General features: G+C 42.4%; 1 protein-coding gene across 2 annotated transcripts in view; it reads right to left on the reverse strand.

The window, feature by feature from the left end:
* Nell1 (neural EGFL like 1) overlaps window positions 1-25,708 on the reverse strand; it is an 867,181-nt gene that overhangs the window by 638,616 nt on the left and 202,857 nt on the right. For both annotated transcript variants that reach the window (XM_021166735.3, XM_085841704.1), the window contains exon 6: window positions 4,611-4,683. In XM_021166735.3, the coding sequence (XP_021022394.1) occupies window positions 4,611-4,683 (73 nt within the window). The remainder of the gene's footprint in view (window positions 1-4,610; window positions 4,684-25,708) is intronic.

The following is a 25,708-nucleotide window of genomic DNA, read 5'->3' on the forward strand; positions in this document are numbered from 1 at the left end:
ACTTAAGATCTTTGTTCAATATCTTAGAAGGAGATTCGCACATCACGTCCCCCCGAACATTGACTCCAGCTGCTGATCTGGCCCTACAAAAGGTGGAAATGGCCCTGGCGCAAGCGCAGCTGCTCCGTATCGAAGAATCACAACCCTTTAGTCTGTGTGTCTTACAAACTGCCCATTTGCCAACTGCCGTTCTTTGGCAGAATGGGCCCCTGCTATGGGTTCACCCAAATGTATCCCCAGCAAAAATAATACATTGGTATCCTGAAGCCATAGCTCAGCTTGCACTCAGAGGCTATAAGGCAGCCATCACCCATTTCGGGCGTAGCCCCCACCTCTTGGTGGTGCCTTATACCTCTGTGCAAGTTCAGACCTTGGCCGCCACATCTAATGACTGGGCTATACTAGTTACAACTTTCCCTGGAAGCATAGACAATCACTATCCCAAACACCCGATCCTACACTTTGCCCAGAGCCAGTCAATTGTGTTCCCGCAGGTAACGGTAAGAAACCCAATTAAGGAAGGGCTCATGGTGTATACCGATGGCTCCAAGAATGGTGTAGGGGCCTTTGTGGTCAATGGCAAAATATGTTCCAAACAATATAAAGAAGCATCACCTCAAGTAATAGAGTGTCTAGTGGTTCTGGAGGTATTAAAAACCTTCTCTGAACCCCTCAATATTGTGTCAGACTCTAGTTATGTAGTAAATGCAGTAAACTTGCTGGAGGTGGCTGGAGTAATCAAACCCTCTAGCACTTTAGCACAAATTTTTCAAGAAATACAATCAGTGTTGCTTCAAAGAAAATTCCCAGTTTTCATCACTCATATCAGGGCTCATTCAGGCCTACCTGGCCTCATGTCCCTGGGTAATGACTTGGCAGACAAAGCCACCAAATTAATAGCCACAGCCCTGTCATCCTCTGTGGAAGCTGCAAAAGGATTCCACAATCGCTTTCATGTAACGGCAGAAACGTTGCGCCGTCGCTTCTCCTTGACTAGGAAAGAAGCTCGTGACATCGTCACTAGCTGCCAAAATTGCTGTGAGTTTCTGCCCCTCCCTCATGTGGGGATCAACCCCCGCGGCGTTCAGCCTTTACAAATATGGCAAATGGATGTCACACATGTCCCCTCCTTTGGCAAATTACAATATCTTCATGTGTCCGTTGATACCTGCTCTGGCATTATTTTTGCATCTCCCCATGTGGGAGAAAAGGCAACACATGCGATCCAACACTGCCTCGAGGCTTGGAGCGCTTGGGGACAACCTAAATTTATTAAAACTGATAACGGACCAGCTTATACTTCACAAAAATTTCAAAGCTTTTGTCGCCAAATGGGAGTAACGCATCTAACTGGTATCCCATATAACCCACAAGGTCAAGGCATTGTTGAGAGAGCACATCGGACCCTTAAATCTTATGTTGTTAAACAAAAAGGGGGCGCTGACGAAGCTATACCCCGTACGCCAAAAGTGTCTGTGTCATTGGCACTATTCACCCTCAATTTTTTAAATCTTGATGCACATGGCCATACTGCAGCAGAACGACATTGTTCTGAACCAACTAGACCCAAAGAATTAATAAAATGGAAAGATGTCCTAACCAACAAATGGAGAGGCCCGGATCCTATTCTAATAAGATCCAGGGGAGCTGTTTGTGTTTTCCCGCAGAACGAACAAAATCCATTCTGGGTCCCAGAAAGACTAACACGATCAATACCCCAAGATGATGAAGATCGCCCTGCTGATATTGGGAATCACCCTGCCCCTGCAAGTGACATCCAAACGGGAGGAGCTCCGATGGGGAATAATGTCGACGTTCCCGCTGCCAATGCCAGTGACACATGATGCGCAAGTATTCCCCCGCTTGTTTGTGACCGAAGATACCTTAGGTTTACCATATTTACCATGGGACCCACAAGCTGAACGGGTAATAGATAATAGAACCTTTATATTTAAAGGGAGCTTGTGTTTCATCAGCGGCAACCCATCAAATTACTGTATTGGGTTATTGTCACAGGTCTCTACACTCATTTCCAATGTATGGGCCGCTAATGGAACCCACTGGTGTGCAAATGCAACTTCAATTATAGCAGTTTGGCCTAAAAGCATTATCCAACTTGTTAAACAACCCAAATTGGCACCCTTTTGCTCTACTAAGGAAGAGACATTGTCAATCTTACCATGGTCCGGTTGCCAATCTCGCAGAACAGGGACTATTGGGAATCACTTTACCTTTTCTCCCCCTCTGGCCAATGGATCATTCCATATTGCAAAACTCAATGGTCTGGATAACCCCAGGGCCACCGGCAACCCTTTTGATTTGTGGTTGCTGTGCGGCCTTAATGGCAGTTGCACAGATTTAACCCCCATAGGCTTTGTGCAAGGAGCACGTATTAGAAAGGGGGTATTGTGCTCACAGTCATTTGGCGATGAGTCCCCCTGGGCCTTCCAACAGACTAAGGATTTTGGGCCGGTGCCTGTATGCGTTTGGCCCCCTTCTTTATGGGTAGTTAGTAATTCCACCAGCTCACATGATTTTAGTCAGTTAAATTGTAGTGAGAATGCCTGTTATTATGTGATGTGCTGGAATGCTACAAAATTTCCTTTAGCTTTGATAATGTGCTTGCCCCGATTTATTCCGGTCCCGGTGGTGGCGCCCAGCTCTTTGGCCTTGTTTAGAGAAAAAAGAGATTTTGGAGTATCGGCAGTTATAGTTGGTACCTTAGCGGCAGTGGGGATCACTGCCTCGGTTACCGCCTCTGCGTTAGCTTTGAGCGGGACAATACAAACGGCCGATACCATCAACCAACTCTCGGCCTCAATCACTGTAGCCATGGATAAGGGGCATTTCGCATACTCCCAATTACAGGGGGGTCTGTTATTGGTGAACCAACGTATAGACTTGGTTCAAGAACAAATAGACATTCTTTGGCAAATTGCCCAATTGGGATGTGAAATGAAACTGCCAGGCCTCTGTATTACCTCCATACAATTTAAAAATTTTACCCGTGCTGCAAACCTTTCTAAGAATTTGTCCTTACAGCTGAGAAATAATTGGTCGATGGAATTTGATCAGACTCTCCAAGAGCTTCGGATGGCTATAGTAGAGATCAACTCCACGCGACTTGATTTTTCCCTGACTGAAGGCTTCGCGTCCTGGATTTCATCGGCCTTCTCTTATTTTAAAGAATGGGTGGGGGTGGGCTTATTCGGAATCCTCCTCTGCTTTGGACTGGCACTTAGCTTAGGGTTAATCTGCAAATTATATAAGAAAAACAATAGAGACAAAATCATGATATCCCAGGCGCTTGCTGCCCTGGAGCAGGGGCAATCTGCACAGGTATGGTTGGCGGCGCTTAAACAAAATTGATTTGCACCACTGGTCGCTGGCTGCCCACGCTTTAGCGGGTGAGCTTCAGCAGCCCTAGAGGATTGTAGAGCAATGCATCGCACAGGTGGTCCCCCCGTCCCACCTGGGGAATATGCCGTCTAGTGGGGGTTTCCTGCCCTAGTCTTCCCCTCCTCGAAAAAATGGCAGAGGGACAGGTCGGAGCAACTTCGGGTCCCACTCAAGCCTAGTTGTTGCTTGCGGACATAGTTCTTACATCTCTGAGTAAGAGGATTCGGCCAATGTTCCCGTCCTCTCATACTGGGTGTCCAGTTGGTTTTATTAGATAAAAAAGGGGGAGATGTGGGGCGCCGCTATCTTCCGGTGCTGAGTCATTTCCTCAGCACCAACTAGTAAACACCTAGTTTGCGCCTGCGCTGGAAATCCCCGCCCCGGGCAGCTCCGCCTCAGGGATGGGGTGATCAGTGTTGAGCCAATCATGGCTTGCTACGTCCGAGGCGGGGAGAATTTCTTATAAAAGGGAGGGGCTCGGACTGCCTGGGGTCTCCGGTTGTGAAGCTTATGCTCTCCCTCTCAAGACGCATAAAGCTTGCTGCAGAAGAACCCTATCGTGTGTGGTGTCCTCATTCGCGGGCAATTCAGAGAACACTCACAGTAAAGATCCTTTCCCAATCTGTTGGTGGTCTTTTTGTCTTATTGACGGTGTCTTTTGCCTTGCAGAAGCTTTTCAACTTTATGAGGTCCCATTTATCGATTCTCGATCTTACAGTGCAAGCCTTTGCTGTTCTATTCAGGAATTTTTCCCCTGTACCCATATCTTCGAGGCTTTTCCCTACTTTCTCCTCTATAAGTTTCAGTGTCTCTGGTTTTATGTGGAGTTCCTTAATCCACTTAGATTTGACCTTGGTACAAGGAGATAGGAATGGATCAATTTGCATTCTTCTACATGATAACCGCCAGTTGTGCCAGCACCATTTGTTGAAAATGCTGTCTTTTTTCCACTGGATGGTTTTTGCTCCCTTGTCAAAGATCAAGTGACCATAGGTATGTGGGTTGATCTCAGGGTCTTCAATTCTGTTCCATTGGTCTACTTGTCTGTCGTTATACCAGTACCATGCAGTTTTTATCACAATTGCTCTGTAGTACAGCTTTAGGCCCAAAGTCAATCTTACATAACGTATGTGTTTCCTTACAGATGTTTTTGTCTGACACTAGGAACAAGTCACATACTATTTAATCAGAAATGCCTACGTGCTACTTACTGCGATTTAGGTTGGGGCACTGTGTGATGAAGCCATTTGGCATGAAGATGATCTTGCCATCTTGGATGATTCCCTACCAAAGAAGAGATAAATAGCAATCAAGTTGACAGCTGTCCTGTGCAACCCCTACAGTCAGAGGATGCTTACCAAGACTGGGTCACTCAGGAGTCCAGTCAGCCTTGGTTAGCACCAGCCAAAATCACCCCCATCTAGAAGTCCCTTATACATTCATCTTGAGAAGGTCACAGTTAATTCCATCTGGTAGATACCATCGAGAACAGTAGCAAGGGTGGGCTTATTAGGAGATATCTGCATTCATGAACTATCAAATTTAAAGGATGCTGTGAAATACAAATGCTCTCTTATGCCCTAATCTTAGAACATTGAGTAATGTTGATTTTTTTTCAAGGCTTACTTTTGGAGGGGGAAATAAATATAATAAAAGATTTCTCATTTTTGCATATGTATGTGTACAGTGTATGTACATATGAGTATGCTGTCTGCATGAGTATGGGCACAAATGTGAGAGTGTACATGCATGTACATGTGTCCATATGAATGCAGAGGTAAGGGCCTGATGTTAGGCATCTTCTTCAATCTATATGTATTGAGGCAGGGTCTCTCACTTGAACTCAGAGCCCTCTGTCTACTATAGCTAGCCAACTGGCTCTGAGAATCACATCTCCACCTCATATGTGCTAGGATCACAGGTATGTTTCCACATTCTCCTAGCATTTACTGGTGACCCAAACTCTAGTTCTTAGGTTTGTATAGCAAGTGCTTTAACCACTGAACCATACTCCCAATCCCAATAAAGACTTCTATTGATACATTTAGTTAAGGAAATAAAATTAAACATCAAAGAAAACTTAAGCAACAATTTTCTCTCCTCAAATAATTGAACAACACTGAATCTTTGCTGGCATCTTAAACCTGTTCAATAGCCAGACGTGGTGGCACACGCCTTTAATCCCAGCACTTGGGAGGCAGAGGCAGGTGGATTTCTGAGTTCGAGGCCAGCCTGGTCTACAGAGTGAGTTCCAGGACAACCAGGACTATACAGAGAAACCCTGTCTCAAAAAAAAAAAAAAAAAGAAAAGAAAAAAAAGAAAGAAAAAAGAAAAAAAACCTGATCAACATCTCTGAGAAGAAAGGCTACTTTAACACTACAGTTCAGTCTAGAAGAAAAGGCCAAGTTTGAAACAGTCATTGGGGACTGATCTCTCAACAAAAACATTGGCTTGGCTTTGGGATTTTTCAAGTTAAATTTAAGATTCTGGTTTTAGATGTTTTTTTTTCCTTTAGATCTAATGGAAGATATGGAAGAGAACAGATGGTAGATGCAGACTCTGGTTCCGAATATTGAGTTTCATTTATAAATAAAATATAGGCTTAAGATAGTGGGTAAGTCTTTGAGGAGGCGAACACTTAACATTTACATGAATGTCTTCTAGACAAGGCAATCTGCATATGTTGCCCTCTACTTCTTATTTCAAGATAAAATTTAATTGGAAATATTAATATAAATAACAGGATCAGAGTTCATCAACAACAGAACTGTACACATTTCTTAACCTCATCTCTTTTTACCAAAGAGCAGTGCTGGTGATCACAAGGGGAGATGGCTTCCCAATGGCAAAGGAACCAGCCACTGCTCCCTACTATTAATTCATAACCTCATGCAGCAATTAATACAACCTGAGTGAGCTTCTCTCGGGTACGAAGATGCTCCATCTTTTAGAGCCAAACAATTGCTTCAAGAGTCAGGGCAACTTTCAGACACATTGTAACTTCAAAAGAAAATAAAAATCTATGCTTAGAAGTCAGGGGAAGTCAAGTTCTTGCTCTTGACTCTGGCTCACTGTGTGGACAGTACAAGAAGGGAGAGACCTCTGCGCATCAGTTGGAGGGAGATTCTGGATCTAAAAGTTAACACATCGCTCTAACACAGGATTTGGGTCAATTTCACAGGCATCTGAATCTACACTGTCACCCATGAGACCTCTCATTTTTTAATTGCCTTTCCACCTACGGATGTGGCATGTGTATAGAGATATGCTTATATAAACAAGATTATATATTTCCACTAAAGAAAGATGCCTGTAGAAAATTAAATGTCATGCTAGAAAATACATTTCTGGAAGAAACCTGAATGGAACTAAGTGAGAGAGGAAGAAAGAGTCTAAGTGGAAGATGGGACAACAGATGATAATGGGAAGAAATTAAAAGGGAAACTGTTGAATGTTCTCTCATATTCAGAACCTCTGACTGAGAGAGAAGTGTAATGGCAGAGAAGGCAAACATTTGTGTGGAAGACAAAATACTATGGTGAAAAGGGAGGGTAAAGAGACAATAGAGAAAGGCAGGCATAAACATGAACAAAACAGGATATGTATGTAAAAATACCATAAAGAGATCATCATTGTTTGCATTCACTAAAAGCTGTAGAGTAGTACATATAATTTAAAACACAACGCAGAAATATTATATTAAATTTTGTTTTTTTAAAATAAAATGCCTATGTAATCAGATAGATTCTAGATAGATTAGAATAACCAGTCAGCCTATTTTGCCTAAGATGTAGAGATGTTCTCTTACAAGGGATATATTATTACTAAAACAAAGACACTCCCAGCCAAAACAAGAGAACTGGTCAACCTTGGTGATCCTGAAGTATGCAGAAGACACGTATGTGCCAAAAGAGGCCCAGGTCCATCTATCCCTGTCAGAAGAGGCTGCATCATGCATGGGAAGGGTTCTAGAAATGTGTTTTATATGTTAGCTTTCCCTCACAAAATAGAAAACCACCCTGAAAACTGCAACATGAATTGGACTAACAAACAACCCAGGGCATGCTAGTTTTTCTTGGCCTTCTTTGAAGTGACCTTACACATTTTAGATAAAATATAAGCTACATATTACTTCCTCTTAACCTTCCTTGCTTCTGTCTTTTCCACTTTTGATCTCTGTCATGAGTGTGTGTGTGTGTGTGTGCCCATGCACCCATATGCACACACTTGTGTCACAGATCATTAGGTGAAGGTCAATGATGTTGACTTGGACAAAACCTGAAATAAGTGCTGACAGCTTTCCAATCCTCATTAGCACAAAAACCCAAAGCACTTGGTAATTTTTTTTTTCTGAGAAAAAGTCATAGGGGTCAGCCCGCATGTGGGCATAAAAACTTGTTCTTGCCACATAAATCAAGATGTTAACTTGATGCAGAATGGATACAAATCGATGCTGGGTTGAAAGAAAGCAGGAGGCAGGACAGCAATACTAACTGACACTCACAGACATGTGGGTGTATATTTGTGTGTGGCTCACCAAAATGGGGATGTGATTGTGCATCTGCCCCATAAAAGTAGGGATGTGAATGTGCATGCGTCCCACAGAAGTGTGGGTAGGACTCTGCATATGTGTATGTGAACCACAGAAGTGAGTGATGTGTGTGTGTGTGTAACTGACAAAAATATGGATATAAATGTACATGTGCCCCACAAAAGTGTGACTATAAACACTCATGACACCCACAAAAGTGTAGGTATATTGTGTATGTAACTGACAGAAATCTGGGTGCAAATGTGCACACTTGGGATCCAAAAAGTGCTGGCATCCCACCTCCTCCCCAAAATAAGGACAGAAGCTCTTGCATTTATTCACCATGGTGATCATGCAGTGCTTAAATATTAGTGACATAGGACTGGACTATCTGAGTTTGCTTTTTGTTGCTGTGATAAAACATTTTGACCAAAAACAACTTATGGGGGGAAAGGGTATATTTGTCTTAAATGTCCATCATCAAGGGAAGTCAAAGCAGAAAATGAGAGGAAAACTGCTTCCCTGACTTGCTCAGCCTGCTTTCTCATATAACCCAGGCCCGCCTAAGTAGGGGTGGTACTGCTTACAGTGGGCTGGACCCTGCTACATTGATTAATAAGAAAGAAAAAGGTCTCATAGGCATGCCCAGCAGCACAATCTGATGTCAGTGACTCCTCAGTTGACAGTCTATCTTCCTAGGTGACTCTAGTTTGTATCAAAAGTTGAAGAAAATTAACCCACACCATTGACTCCTCATTAACTTTCCACGCAAACACAACAACCTGAAACTACAACCTTTTCTTTCCTATGAGTCCTAAAGTCTTCATTTTACCTTCATAATAGAAAACACAGTCCAACTTCAAAAGTCCCACAGTCTTTAAAATATTCATCAGGTTAAAAGTTCAGTGGTTCTTTTTAAAGACCAAAGACACTTAGCTGTGGGCTCTGGTATGATAAAAAGTAAGTTGAACACTTTCTTCCAAAATTGAAAGACGTGGGCATAAAAACAAGCATTCTTAAGCAAAACCAAAGTCCAGCAGTATAGCTTCAAATCCTGCAGCTCAAAGTCTGACATCTGGAACTCGCTCACAGTCTTCTGGGTTTCAAAAGTCCTTGGAAGCTTAAACTCTCCAGCTCTGCCACAGCATATTCAACTTGTCTCATAGGCTAACTCTATTCCACACTTATCCTGTCCTTGGTGATTGTCCCATGGTCTTGTCATCAGCAATATGCTAGAGTCTCCACTGTAGGTGAAGCTGTGTCATCACCAATGGCCTTTCCTGTCTTCTCATAGTGTCAAGCCTCAACTTCTCCCCATGATCCCTCCAGTCTTTGTTCTACATGGCAACTGAGACTACACCTTCCCAGATGGCCTTTCTTCTGGGAGATTTCAACACTGCCACGGTGTACCAGAGTTCAGTTATGCTCCATGACCCCTTCAATCCTGTAGTTCTCATGCCACCAAAATCACCAGCTTTAGCTGCCAGCTTGAGATATAGCCTTGCCCTCCTCTTGACTGTACCTTCAGTGTGCTGACCTTGAGGAAATACTAAAGAATTCTCAGAAGATTCCTATTCAATGATGTTCATCTCTTGATAAGCACATTGATTTTTCAGCCACAGTTAACCAGCATCTATTGTCACAATAAAGCAAAGGTTTCGTTTCCATGGGTTCCATTTTTTTCTTGCAAATTTACTGTTGTGATTATAATTTATAAATGCCCATTTTAAACACATTTTACTTAAAATATAACCACATCATTTCTCCCTTTGTTAATCCCAAAGTGAGGAGAAAGGCCATAGACCAATTAGTTAAAGCAAGCTTTTTTTTTCCATGTACATGGGCTACCTCCTCCTAAGATGGGGTTCAAGAAGTCAGCATTGGATGTGAGGAAGACAACGATTTTGTAACTCAGGTGCAAAGTTTTCAAATGGGAGATTTGGCATGCAACATAGGCAGGGTTACAGGAGCAGAACATAACTATAACAAGTTAGTCATAATGACCTCCTAAAACCAAGACGTGATTGCAAGGTAGTCATAACAAAGTAGTCATAACAAGGTAACTACCTTTTTTGACTACCATTTGAAACCATTATAGCAACCATTTGAAATAAAGGTAGGGTTGTCATATGGTTATTATAACTTTTTGAAATAAAGACACGGTTGCCATTTCCTGGACCATGCAATATAGAACCATTTGTAGTTAAGGTTACAAGCTGAGCTTAGCCCAATCCTTGAGAAACAGGGCTTTAATAAAAAACAAAAATAATCCTAGTTTGTCTTTACTAAAAGATGGCTTTTAAGCCTAAAATGGAGGTAGGCTGGTTCATCGTCTTCCCTTTCATCCCTTCAACCTCTTCTATGGCCATGTCTTGTCTCCTCAAACACATGAACTCTTTTCCTTAATTCAACCTTAACACTCAAACAGCCCCTTTAAAGTCTGTGAGGGTCTCTTAAACATCCCTCTGAAGTCTCACAAGCCAGGACACTGTTGTCTACATTTATTTCAATGTTCTTCTCTATCAAGCTTCCATAGAGCAGCCTGAATGCTCAATACTTTTTCTAGCCCAAAGCTTAAAATCCTTCAACAATCCTCCCTAAAGCCAATATAACCAGACCCACCACAGCAATAGCCTACTCTCTGGTACCAACTTCTGTCCTAGTTTGCTTTCTGTTGCAATGATAAAACACAGACCACGAAGAATTTGGGAAGAAAAGGGGGCTTATTTGGCTTATATGTTACAGCCTGTCTATCTTCAAGGAAAGCCAAGGCAGGAACTCAAGGCAGCAAATGAAACAAGGACTGCAGAGAAATACTGTTTCCCTGGTTTGCTCAGCTACCTTTCTTGTACAGTCCAGACCCACCTGCCTAGGCACGGTAACACCCACAGGTGGCTGAACTCTGACATCAGTTATTAAGAAAATGTCTCACAGACATGTTCACAGGCCAATCAGATGGAGGCAATTCCTCACCTGAAATCCCCTCCTCCCAGTTGACTTTATTATGTCAAGTTGACAAAAAATTAACCAGCACAATAGTAGGATAAACATTTGCCATGCTAAAATAAATTAATTAAATTAAAATTAAAAATTTAAACCCATTAAGTTTTACAAACATAAAAGTAAGGGGAAAAAAACCAACCTCTCCCTTACCCTTATTTCTCCACAGAAACCTTCACCTGTGAGGATTTCCATAGACAAAAAGGAGTCTTCCAGTACTGCAACTTCTCTCAAAGAGATAAGGGGTAAAAGACAGAATTCCCCTCGCCCCTCCTCATTCATCTTTAAATGTATCCATATTTATCTGAAATTACAGCATACTAGACCTATGTCTAATACAATATAATGGGCCTATGTTCACTTCAGCAGCATTCTGGCTCTGTGTTAGCTGGGTTCGATGGCTCTGTGTTAACTGGCCTCGGTGGCAGTGTGTTAGCTGGCCTCGGTGGCTCTGTGTTAGCTGGCCTTGGTGGCCTCATTCCCTATACTTTATTTCACATCATTTATCCTGGCAGACTTTCTCAAATCTCAACTTTCCTAATAATTCTGAAATACCATGAGTATTAACTAAAAAGTCTCAGTCCTGGACTAACCCTACAAGACTCCACTTCAGTGGAGTTGGAATAGACCCAGAAATCAGCATTTTTATAAAACTGCTCCCAATGAGTCTGAGGAAAAGTCCAAAGACCAAGCTTAGATCAGCTTGATCTGCTGTCAATCATTTTCTTTCCGAGCAGAAAGGTTTATATGCTGAAAGTTCAGTGTTGAGTGTGGTGTCTAACAGCTACATATGAGCAGTTCACTGCCTTGCTACTGGATGGAAACGGGTGGATTGCTAGATACATAAACTGAGGTCAAAATCAAGGCGACACAAATCCCAGTGTCCTCTGTTCTTCCTGAGTCTTAAGAGTGTGCATTGTCACCATAGTAAACACTATAAGAGCTTCAAATTCCTAAAGCCTATAGGTTGCACAATATCAGATTGTATTTTTCTAAGAAGTTTGGGTAATATACAGCATTCCATTTCAACCTAAAAATGCATATCAGTGTTTTCAAGACCCTGGAAAGCAGACACCCAGGAATGTTTGGGGGAAACTTCTGCAGTGGTTACAATGAAGTACTGGTCTGGGGGCCAAATAACCAGCTCATTTCACCTGTAAGAAATTGAAGGCTATGATACCTTTAATAACCTTCCTACCTGGCACCTACATCTTAAACCAATCAAACAGTACATATCTTCTAACACCAAGCCAGCACTCGGGTGCCACAAGATGCCAGAGCTTAGCCTGCATAACCTACAGGAGCCCCACAGTTTGCTGCATGGTCACAGGAGACACTGCAGCAAAGAGCTCCTCTTACTGACATGATGACAGCTTATCTTCATTGCCCAATGTCTATTGAGTCATTTGCATTTGATGCCAACCCTTTGCTGAAGCAAATTTAAACACTGAGAAGAGGAGCTGCTTCTAGGTAGTCTGATTTTACCCACAGGCCACCATCACATTCCCCTTGCTAACTAGCTCTTTGTCAGAGGTGCTAAACCTGGGGGTGGGGGATCTAAAATCTGAGTGAATTCCTACAGTGCAGAGCCCACATTACAAGAAGGGCTTGCTATTAGTAAGGATGGAAGGCAGACAGTTCAATCCCTTCCCACCTGTTGCCAACTCGACCTCCCGCAGACAGCTTGCCTGCCATGAAACTGAAAAAATGAATCCCCCAATCAATGATACATTTTGAGTTGTTCATGTTTGTAAAACCAACTCCCATTATTTCCAACATCATTTGTCGTTCAGTAAGAAAAATAGAAAGGTATAATAAAAAAAATCGGGAAATGATGCCATTAAGACCCTCTTACATATGGGATAACTGAGATTAGCAAACCCTCCTTAGATGCTCAGCATTCTCAAACACAAATGAAAGATGCTTTAAGGCCAAACAAATGCTAATTCATTTTTAACGCTCTTATTTCCCTGCAGATCTCTGTTTACATTGAAGAAACTGGTTCTGGGGTTTTTTTGTATGCTAAAAACACTGAAACAAATTGCTTTGAAAGGCAAAGGAAGAGCAGAGCGGGTGGGAGCATTTCCTGCCAGGCATGTAAATATATGGATGAAGATGTGTTTTGTTTACAATCTGGCAGAGACCCAAGCCTTTACAACAGGATCATGGAAAGTAAGAGCTGGAGAGCAGCATTTTCAAGATGCAACCCATCGCCTATCTCTGCCCTGAAGACAGTGAATAAAATATCCCAGCTTGCATAAAAGCCAAGAAAGACACTTGTCGACTTCCATTATGATCCATAAAAAACTGTCAGCTCATTAGCATATCATTAGCTGCCCTGCTGTTCCCAGAGTCTTAACGCAGAGAAATATTAATCTATAAATGTATACACTTTCCAGTGCTGCGATTCCAGCTTTCCCCATGAAAGGGAAAATAGGAATTAAGAATGGGAGGAATCCAAAACAGCTTCTTTTGCTTTGTGCCTATAAACATATGTCTGCCATCTGCGGGATTATGGGAAGCAGCTGAGGTGAGAAAAAAACAGCAGCTGCCAGATTAAGGGAAGAAGTTGTAATCAATCTTCTTTTGCAGTGACAGCTCAGCTGCTGAAGGAGAGAGGAGAGAGGAGAGAGGAGAGGAGGAGAGAGGAGAGAGGAGAGAGGAGAGAGGAGAGAGGAGAGAGGAGAGAGGAGAGAGGAGAGAGGAGAGAGGAGAGGAGGAGAGGAGGAGAGGAGGAGAGAGGAGAGAGGAGAGAGGAGAGAGGAGAGAGGAGAGAGGAGAGAGGAGAGAGGAGAGAGGAGAGAGGAGAGAGGAGAGAGGAGAGAGGAGAGAGGAGAGAGGAGAGAGGAGAGAGGAGAGAGGAGAGAGGAGAGAGGAGAGAGGAGAGAGGAGAGAGGAGAGAGGAGAGAGGAGAGAGGAGAGAGGAGAGAGGAGAGAGGAGAGAGAGAGAGGACCAGGTGAGAGAAAGCCCTCGGGATGTCCTTGGTAGAGTGCTTGCTTGCCTGGCAAGCATGAAGCCCTAGGTGAAATCCCCAACACCACATAACAACAGCTTGGCAGATGAAGTACATCCGTAATTACCAAATTTGGAGTTATGGGTGGGAGAATCAGAAGTGCAATGTCATCCAGCCTGGACTGCATGAGACCCTTGATGGGATTTAAACAAAAGAAAAGATTTTCAGGAGAGAAAGAAACCAACCTTGGACCTGTGCAGGTGGGAATCCTCGGGGAGACATACTGTTTACAAGCTGTGAGAACACTCAATTCCTCCTCTAGCTCTTTACCATCACTCCCCTTAGATTTTTTGGAGATGATGTAGCCCAGGCTGGACTCAAGCTCCCTAAAGGAAACTGAGCGTATTCTTGAGTTCCTGATCCTCCTGTATCCTCCTGTCAAGAGCTGGAATTATAAGTGTGAGCCACTAATCCAGGTAGATGCAGTGCTAGAGCTTAAACGGAGATCCCTGTGCACATGAGGCAAGCACCCTACCTGCTAAGCTATGTTTCCAGTCCCTACAGCCACCTGAAGCATCCCAAACTCACTGCAGTTCACTTAGGCTTAGTCATTATTTTTAATACTCTGAAATAAAGAGCACAAACAGCTAAAATGCATGACGGAAAAACCAAGTGGGTAGCCAACCATTCCGGTAATGAAAATCTGTGACAATCATGTCTCTTCCCTACTGAATAACTAGTTCCTCAGAAAGCCATTGTTCTAAAGTACAGAAATCCTGAGAGTGTGCCTGTTTCCCAGGGGACTCATCAGTGGTAGAGAGGCTTGTGTGTCCCTCACAAAGCCCATGCCTCTAGCCTGTGCTCCTTGGTCTGCATGGACATTATCACACTATATTCAAGGATGCACCAGGGTTTGACATGTGAGACTCTCTTGCTTTCTCCTTTGCCTAGGAAGTGACACATTCATATTTTATAATAGAGAATAATGTTATTTTAGCCTGAAACACATCATAGGAATTTAACTCCAGAGCAGTAAAGCAGGTGTGTTTGTATGTGTGTTTGTGTGTCTTAGGCCCAGGAGGCAGCATCCCAAGGATGAATGTGCAAAGCCCTAAGATGTGCTGACTCTCAAGATGTGGCTGCCTCCTCTTCAGGCAGAGCTCTGCGGCACTGAATTAATCAAGAGGTAATTTCTATAATGAGACGCTGACATATTGCCAGTACCTAAGTCATCATACCTCACCAATGGATGGCCATCAGCATTATGTGGTGCCCAGAATTCTAAAGAGGAGATTAGATTTGAGGTCCCTGTAAGCAACCCCATAACTAAGTATCCATACTACTGCTGGGAGGCAAAGAGAACTATCCTGCTCCCCGGGGAAAAGGGCTGTGAGGAGCAGCAAGCCCCTTCTCTCTCTCTCCACAAGAAATAGCTGTTCTCCTGCCCCCTTGAAATCAAGAATAAAATCAGATGAGATATCTCTCCAACCAAGAATGAAGTAGGTATGTACTTCCTCACCCCCACGAAGACTGTAAAACATACCTGTTGGTTAAATGGTCAGACTGAAGGGAAAACAAACTTTAGGCTTAAATCTTACTCCCATCACTGTGTGGGATTGGCAGATCACTTATTCTCCAGTCCCATTGACTTACCTGTACAATGGAGATAATAATCACCCCCTCATTAGGATGCTCTGAATGTGAGGTATAATTAGCTTAGGCAATGATGGAGAGCAGAAGTCTGGAGCCTCAAAAGCAGTAAGTCACTGTTTCTCTCATCCACATTTCACAACCTACATCTGCAGCAAAACATGTCCAGGCTCAGAACTCTTCACATCCTGCCCATGTCCTCTCTGTGTCCTTTATGTGTTTCCTGAGTCTTTTCTGTATCACCTTCATGTCTTCTCTGTGTTCTTTCCCTGTTCTCTTCAATTCCTCTCCATCCCCTCTCTTGACACCCAAGATTCCTCATGCCTAGAGAGTCATATACTTCAAGGCTACAATAGATGTGGTCGACTATTCTCTGGGTCATATCCTTCTAACTAAAATAGATGTTCCCTCAATACAATAAATGTGCATATTACTTCTACGGTATGATGTGAAGCACAGCATAAAGTGCTTAAGAGAGACAAGATGGACTGTGTGTGATGCAGCCTCTCACATGCTAGGTACCTTTAATGCATATACATATTCAATCTGCATCGCCTCTTATGACAGACTTATCATTTTATAAGTAAGATGTCTGTAATAGTTAATCTTGGAAGTTAACCTGACTGCATCTGGAATCAATAAAACCCCAAGATATTAGGCACTCATGGGAGAGATTTTCTTAATCAGATTATTTGAAGCAGCAAGACCCATCCTAACTCTGAATGGCACCTTCTGGTGGCAGCCCAGATAAAAGGGCATGAAGAAAAATGTTTCCTTTTAGCTTGCTTGCCTTCATTCTCACTGGTGAGGCCATCTATTCTGTTGCTGTAGAATTCTGTCATCACTATTAGAACCAACTATCTCCAGGATACCAATGTAGACTGAAGACCTTTCAAGGAATCCCATAGGAATGTCCCTTCTGTGACAGACTGGGACTGTGGAGACATAGAGCCTCAAGGAGTGAGCAGCTACCAGATTGTTGGTCTCTCCTATGTGAAACAGACATTGTTAAACTACCCACACTACATGCTATGAGCCAATTTAATAAATCTCTGTTTATATATATTCATTTTATAAGTTCTGCACATCTAGAAAACTCAGGATAACACACTACTTCCTAATCTTTGCACTCATTCATCTTTAAGACTACAGAAAGTCCCTAACTTTCCACAGTTTAACTTATAATCTTTCAAATTTGCAGCAGTGTCAAAGCAGTACATATTCAATAGAAACTTTACTTCAAATTTCAAATTTTTGTCTCTTTCTATGCTATGGATATGTGGTAAAACAATGCCTAAACTGTTAGAATCAAAGGAGACCCCTTCTATCAAACTCTAATGAAAAGGGAGTAAGGCATGGATGGGATGTATGCATACTGCCTGGTAACAAGACCTACTACAAAAGACTCGCCCCAAAATGCATCCTTTCAACAGAAGTGAATGAATATTATTAAGACAATACTTCTCTAAGCAGCTGTTGACTCAATATGGAACTCACCACACCCAATTGAGCCTTATAGTCAAACATAGTTGTTTCAAAACTATTTATATGACTTCTCATTTTAACTTTTAAAATCCCATTTTTCTTCTCCTTGCCATGGATATGAGCATAGCCAGCCCTGACACCCATCTCCTCACTGCAATCCCTCTCCTGTATAAATGAAGTCTTTACTGCAGAGGACTGGGCTAGGCCACTCATTATCTTGACAGTCTTCCTCCAAGAGCCACAGCCACAGTAGATCTGCAGCCTTAAGATCATAAGGAGAGAGAACTGTCAAGCAAAATGGGGATGTCTTTAGGTATGGTAATTTACTAAATACATTTATCCATCTATCTATCCTTCCATTTATCATCTATCTACCTACCTACCCACCTATCTACCTCTCTGTCTATCTATCGATCTATCTGTCTGTCTGTCTATCTCTACACATCTATCTATCTATCTATCTATCTATCTATCTATCTATCTATCTATCTTTGTTGTATAGCTGAGACTAGCCTTGAATTCATGATCTCCTTGCTTTCACATTCCAAGTCTTGAGATTACAGGCATGCACCATCATGGCCCAGCAACTAAATGAATTTTTGATTTAATATATTTTCAACTTACAATAGGTTTACTGGAATGTGTTGAGGTTTTATCTTTTATTGTCTGTTGTAATGTTAAATGTGTGGGCTTCCAAGACTTGAAGCCCCTGTGACCCTGCCCCCAAGCTATTTCTGATTGGTAAATAAAAATGTTGACAGCCAATAGCTGGGCAGAAGAGATATAGGTGGGTTTATGTTTCCTGGACTTGGGGTCAGAGGAGAACCATGAGGAGAAGAGGAAGGTGCAGGAGAAAGAAGAAGAACCCACCATAGGTTAGGTGAGCCATAAGAATGTAGCCCTGAGAGCTGGCCCATTGGAGTCAAGAGCAGCCCAGATGAAGCATAGTAAACAGTAAATAATAACTCAGGGTTATCAATTGGAAAGTAGATTCTAATAATATCGACGGTAGGTATTAATCCAGCTATTGTGCTGTTTAAGGTTTATTGTAAATATAAAGGTTGTGTGTATCTTTAATCCAGGAACTTAAGAAGCTAAGGCAGGGTAGAAACCTCAGGCCAGGCTTAAATACTTCCTACAACAGGAATGTCACTCCATCATTTAGAGCTGGGCACTAGTTAAAATACTCTTTAAATAAAATGGAGATAGAAATGGGTTCTGAACCTGGTAAGGCTTATAATCTGGAAAGAAAGAACAAACCATTAAAAACACAATCTATACCAAGGAACAATTACATGATTGTAACCTATTTTAAAAATTACTAAGTCTTCAAAGATAGCAACACCTTAAATCAACCATACAGCCCTAATAAGTGCAGCAACATGTAGTAGGACTACATGTGTCAGCTGTTTATGAAGTCAGTCCTCTCTATATCTTCTCTTTCAACCAGTATGATAATACAAAGATGCTTCAGTGAGAAAGTGATTTCAGAATAGGGGCTCCTTTTCCTGCATCCACACATCCCAGACTAACACTGTTAACTTCACATTGAGAGGACAGGGCAGCTTCTGAGCTTTGAATATGGGCCTGACGTCATGGTTTATTTTGGCCAGTAGAACATGCTAGAGGTTGTTCTGTACCAGTTGTAAGGCAAGGGCCCAAGCACCATGTCTTTTCCCCCTCCTAAACCACCCTGATCACTAAAATAGAAACAAGTCCAAACTAGCCTACTACATAATGAGAGACATGTGGTTCAGACATTATCCCAGCCAAGAGTCAGCCACCATTTGACTGAAACTATCCAAGATAAATTAGACCTCATCCAGTTTCAACAGCCTGCTGCAGGCACATGAGTAAATAAATCTACGAGGGAATAGGCAAGCCAGATCCTTACAAAATCTCCCTGTGATGTGTGAACTTCACAAGAGAAGCAGCAGTTTTGAAAAGGAGGAAAAGAAAGAGGTGGGGGAAAGGAAGAAGAGAGGGAGAAAAGGGAGTAATGAAAGGTACAAAGAGAAGAAAAAAGGGGGAGGAAAGGAAGTGGAAACTATTCTGAGACTCTGGCATTTCCCAGGGGCTCAGAGATGATGGTTACAATTATATTATGGTCAGAAGAAACAATGGCAGGAAGTAAGGTTGCAGAGGAAAGCAGGAACCAGATCTGACACTGATGTGACTTGCAATGCAGTCACCCCAGGGGCTGGAGTAAAGGTTTGGCAGTTCAGAGCAATTGTAGGGCAAGCATGAGGAGCCATGTAACAAGGCAAACACAGACCTGAATGTGCTTATTGCCCTAGCACAGAGTGGGGTGGAATAGGAAGATCCTTAGATTGCTGGCCGCTAACCAAGCTGAAAGACTGAAAGATGAAGTCTCCGGGTCAGTGAGAAATCTTGACTCCAAGAGATAAAACAGAAAAGAGAGTGATAGAGGATGACACTTAGCACCTTCTTCTGGCTTCCACATGTGCACAGAGGCACATGTACCTGTGTGTGCACATGCACACATACATACAAACATGCACACAGATTTAAACAAAAGAATATAGGTCCGTTAATCTCAAAAGCAAGTACAGGTTCATCAGCTCCAAGAAGTCTGGTAGTCAAACTTAAATGTGCATCATCGTTGTCACCAAATCTCTTTAACCTGGCTGTCATTGTATGTTTGTCTAATACACTGGTCTCCAAATGATATCTCAGAACGTCAAAATCATGAATCAACATCTCTTAGTAATGTGTCAGAAGTGAAAAAGTACCAGGTTCTATTTCAGGACTACCGAGCATGAATTTGGAAATACAGACAGGATAACTAATTTGCCATTTTAGCTATTTGAAATGCACAATTCAGAGGCATCAAGTTCATTCACAATGTCATGTAACTTATCACTCACTCCAAATGAAGGTTTTGTAACCATTCTCATGATCACCTACCCCTACCACATGTGAACACTGACATTTCTGATTCAATGGCTTTGTATATTCATGAAACTGCATATCAATTGTCAATTGGATGAAATCAGGAATCATCTGAGAGACAGTATGTTATGTCTGCACAGGACTATATTAAATTGGATGGAATGGTAAGACCTGCCCACTCGGGGTATCACCATTCCCTAGGCTGGATCCTGGGCTATATAAAAATGAGAAAATTAGTTGAGCACATGCATGTATCACCCTGCTTTCTGGGTGTGTACTCTATGCTACCAGCTGTTTCAAGTCTCCCAATGCCTTGACCACTCCAGAATTATAGACTATTGTGGTCTCCCTTCCCCCAGCCTGGAACCTGCTGGCTCAGGGGTGGAGTTTCCTGCTCATTCGTTCTGCCACGCCCACTGCTGGACCCTGTTGCTTTGCTGCTTGGAGCCACACACGAGTTCACCCTGTTACTTGATCCCGAGATTGTTTGGCGGGAAATCGGGTTCCCTCCCCCTTCCTTTATAACTGGATGTCGAAACTAGTAAAATTGGGCTTTGAACAGGATGATCTTGCCTTGGCCTCGTTCCTTCTCCCTCCCCGTCTAGCTTCCTCTCTTTTCAGCTCGAGCTGCCATCCTCAGTTGAACCGTTCATGTTGCGGACTGCTGGTTGGGCCGCAACAGACTATGTCCCTAAACTGTGAGTCAAAAAAAAATTCCCTTTGTCTCTTAGGTTGCTTTTGTTGGTATATTTTAATCACAGTAGCAGGGAAAGAAACCAGAGCGAGTACAATCAAACAGTATCTGCCTTTATACCTAGTATCTCATGGGAGTTTTGAAGGCCCATTCACACTACAGGACTTTGGTCAACCTAATGGCTTGCCACCTGCACATACCATGCTTTGAATATTCCTTCCTACATGAGTAGACATACTCCGTGTTTCCATATTTTGGAAATTGTGACTAACGCTTCAGAGGACATTGGCATACAAAATTGGGTCTCTGTTTTCAGTCCTTTTGAGTATCAGTCTAGGGGTCACAGGATAATTCAGTGTTGAGATTGTGAGGAGCAAACGTTTTCAGTATTCATACCATCTCATATTCAGAGCCAACAAGATATAGGCTACAGAGACCCATGCCCCCTCACCCACACAGACTTCACTTTCCATTTTTAAATTGTCTACCCGCGTGATTGCAGTAAAGGTGATCATGGTTTTTTATTTACCTTTAACTGGTTAATAATGTTGAGCATCATTTCATGGATTTTCTGGTCATCTTTTTGGGGAAGAGTCTAGTCAGATCATTTTAACACTTTAAAATTTGTATTGATTCAAGCCGGGCGTGGTGGCGCACGCCTTTAATCCCAGCACTCGGGAGGCAGAGGCAGGCGGATTTCTGAGTTCGAGGCCAGCCTGGTCTACAAAGTGAGTTCCAGGACAGCCATATAGAGAAACCCTGTCTCGAAAAAAAAAAAAAACCAAAAACCAAAAAACAAATTTGTATTGATTCTTTGATAATTTCATACAAGATTATATTCACCCTCAGACCCTTCCAGCCTCACCATTAGCACATTTTTAATTGGTCTACGTTACATATCCTGATGTTAAATCCTTATAAGATATATAATTAGAAAATGTTTTTTTCTTCTCATATGGGATTTTTCATATGCTTAATAATATCCCTTGATGAAGTCTAACTTACCTACACTTTTCCTTTACAGCTCATGCTTTTTGAGGTCATAGCTAAGACTCCATTGCAAAATCAAAGATCATATGGTTTGTCCCTATCTTTCTTTCTAATTGTTTCATGGTGTTAACTCATATTCAGACTGTTGGTCCATTTGGGACTAATTTCTTTTATATATTGTGAACAATAAACCTAGTTTTAGTCTTTTGCATGTGTAAATTCAGCAACATTTGCTGAGGAAGCTATCCTCTCCCGTTCAGTGGTCATAACATTCTTGTAATTAAAAAAAAAAAAAATTAGCAATTCCCTGGAAAGATGGCTCAGCTGTTAGGAGCCATATGCTTTTGCAGACAACCTAGATTTGGTTCTCAGCACATACATGGCAGCTCACAACAGTATGTAATTCCAGCTGCAGGGGGCCAGTCACTAACCTCTAACTTTGGCAGGCTATGCATGCACAGGCTATACAAACACACATGCAGGCCAAACACTCATACACATAAACTAAAATAATTTTTTTAAATTAAACTAGCCATACAACACATGAGTTTGTGTCTAGAGCCTTAGCTTTATCCTATTGAGATATGTATCCATCATCATGCTAATGGCATGATGACTAGAGCTTTGAGTGAAGTTTCAAAAATGGGAAATTGAGTCTTCCAAATTTCTTACTTTTCAAGGTTGTTTTGGCCACTCAGGGCTAATAGCAGGTCCATATGAATTTGAGGATCAAATTTTCCATGTTAGAATTTGGGTAATATTAATCTCCCTATCAATGAAAAAATCCACTTGTGTAGATTTATTTAATTTCTTTTTAGAGAATTGTAGAGCTGTAAATTTGCAAGCCTCCTATGTCCTTGTTAAATGCACTGCTAGGTCTTTGACTCATTTAGGAGATTGTATATATGTACTACTCTCTTAGTCTGTCTTCCAGACTCATCAGGAACACTGTGAGTTTAATTTGTAACTGCTGAAGTCACCTGTGAGCTTCAGCAGCTTTCATTCAGATTTTCACAATGTTCTCTATCTCCCATCATTTCTGCAAACAGAGATGGTTTTCCCTAGCCTTTTCGAGTTTGAAAGAATTCTGTTGTTCATTTGGCTGCACTAGTGAGAAGCTCCATTATGATGCTAAACAGTGTTGGTGTCTTTCTCACCTTGCTCTTCCTCTTCAGAGGAAAGCTATCAGTCCTTCTACACCAAGGATGATGGTTGCTGTGGAGTTTTCTCTTATACCTTTTATCATCTTGAGTATTGCTCCTCTTGCTACTGTTCTGAGTGTTCTCAAGCCAGAGAGACGGCCCCAACTCTCACCAGTGTATTTGCTTAAGAGTTGTTAAGAGCACAGTTAAGAATGTCGATAATAGATATTTAACATAAGCACTCTTTTGATGTTTACTTTTGCTTTAAATAAGCTAAGTGGTTGGGAGTCAGGTGATTGGACTCAAACAGCTATTACAGTGGCCTGGTTGCATTTAACTCTCCACTGACATGCTGGGGAAACTGCACTCCAGATACAAAACGCAAAGCTGCTGCAGACAGGACCCTGGCTCCAGCCCATGACTGTTCCTCAAAGCTTGCACTGCACCAGCTTCAGTGAACTCTGAATGCGCCTACTCTCTCTGCTACTGTTTTCATTCAAGACAAATGGCAGAGCACTTATTCCAATGACTCAACAAAAGACTGTGACTGGTCTTTATTTAAGATTTGCAATGGTAAAAGGCGAAAGATTTATATGATCTGGTATCATCCTGAGTGAGGTAACCCAATCACAAAGAACCCACAAGATATGCACTCACTGATAAGTGGATTTTAGCCCAGAAACTTAAACTACCCAAGATACAACTTGCAAAACACATAAAACTCAAGAAGAAGGAAGAGCAAAGTGTGGACAATTCGCCCCTTCTTAGAATTGGGAACAAAACACCCATGGAAGGAGTTACAGAGACAAAGTTTGGAGCTGAGATGAAAGGGTGGACCATCCAGACACTGCCCCACCCGGGGGTCCATCCCATAATCAGCCACCAAACGCAGACACTATTGCATATGCCAGCAAGATTTTGCTGAAGGTACCCTGAAGGGACCCTGATATAGCTGTCTCTTGTGAGGCTCAGCCAGTGCCTGGCAAAAACAGAAGTGGATGCTCAAAGTCAGTTATTGGATGGAACGCAGGGCCCCCAATAGAGGAGCCAGAGAAAGTACCCAAGGAGCTGAAGGGGTCTGCAACCTTATAGGTGGAACAACAATATGAACTAACCAGTACCCCCAGAGCTTGTGTCTCTAGCTGCATTTTTAGCAGAAGATGGCCTAGTCAGCCATCATTGGAAAGAGAGGCCCCTTGGTCTTACAAACTTTATATGTTCCAGTACAGGGGAATGCCAGGGCCAAAAGTGGGAGTGAGTGGGTAGGGGAGCAGGGCAGGGGGTATAGGGGAATTTCGGGATAGCATTTGAAATGTAAATGAAGTAAATACCTAATAAAAAATTGGAGGGAAAAAAAAAAGACTTGCAGTGGATGGAACTGAGAGCTCTGCAAACCATATTCACACCACACCCCCTCGCAACTGCAGCCAGACTCTTCTGCTGCTCTTTATTTGTAAAGGTTACACTGTCAGCACTGCCTCCTGGTATTACAGAATTAGACACAATGGAAGGCCTTCTGTGGGTTGCTATGTTTGCCCACATGCACACTTTATTATAAGCAGAGTGGGCCAAGGGGCAGCATAGAAAGAAGACCGTAGAGTAGCAAGTGAGATGCAGCAGCCACGAAAAGACAGCTTAAGAGATAATGACAAGGAACTGAGGCAGAAATTGCAAGAAGCAGGAAAGGATGGCTGGAGTACTGTGAAGGGAAGGACTGAGATGCTTCAAATGACTTAGAGGTTGTAACGAGCTGAAGCGGAAGCTAAAACTTCAGGAATTACAAACCCTGGTTGCCAGAGAGCTCTGGTAGGTTAAGGGTTGAGGGTTCCAATGGCCCAAGCTCAGAACTGTATAATATTAACTTCTCTTATGACCCAGGGTCCTGACATCCAAGATGCAGAAGTCATAACGCTAGCTGATGCCAATTACTCCTGTCCTTAACTGCTACTAAAAGCCAAGGATCATGCTCTGTGTCAAGTACCAGGCCATAGGCAGATGCATCTAAGAACAACAGGCCTCTGATTGAAGTTCCCAGAGCTAGGAGTCTCTGGCTTCTAAATCTTCTAGTTCTCAAAAACCTAGAGTCAGGAGTCTTTAAGTCTCTCAGCTGAACCCAAAAGCCTTTGGACCCAGGATGGCTAATACTAAAACTCTGCCCACTTGGTATTTCATGCTTAGTCCATCAAGAAGGACCCTAGACAGCTGACTGCTTACACTGTTAGGAACTAGGAATAGGTACTGTGTTTGTTTGTTTGTTTGCTTTTTCATATTAGGCCTGCAACTAGAACATGGTGCACAGCCTTTGAATATGCTGCTGAGCTCAGTTTCTTTATGTGTTGTGAGGGATGCTACATCTATATTAAGAAATAATGGGGGGCTGGTGAGATGGCTCAGTGGGTAAGAGCACCCGACTGCTCTTCCGAAGGTCCAGAGTTCAAATCCCAGCAACCACATGGTGGCTCACAACCATCCGTAACGAGATCTGGCACCCTCTTCTGGAGTGTCTGAAGACAGTTACAGTGTACTTATAATAAATAAATAAATCTTTAAAAAAAAAAAAGAAATAATGGTTCATAATTTCCTTGCCTTTGATATCTTTATGTGTCTTCTTTTGGAATCGTATTTTCTTCAAAGTCTAAGTATCATCCTCCCTTGAAACACGCTGGCTTACTGCCTCTGGCCTCCAAGCCTTCTGATGAAGAACGAGCTGCCACTTGTATATGACAATCATGTTTCTCTTCCTGTCAAATGTCTCTTTGTTGTGTACATTCATGTGCTTAGCCCACATATATGGGTGCGCACGTATGTGTAGATGTGTAATACCTTGTTTTTTGAGGCAGAATTCATCATTGGTTTGGGTCTCACTGACTAGATTAGCTTGGCTGCTGGTAGACCCCAGAGTCCTTTTGTCTCTGCCTCTCAGCTATGATTTTTTTTTTTTTTTTTTGG

This window comes from Mus caroli, unplaced genomic scaffold (genome assembly GCF_978045245.1).
Source record: "Mus caroli unplaced genomic scaffold, Mus_caroli_1 scaffold_8, whole genome shotgun sequence".
Taxonomy (NCBI): Eukaryota; Metazoa; Chordata; class Mammalia; order Rodentia; family Muridae; genus Mus; species Mus caroli.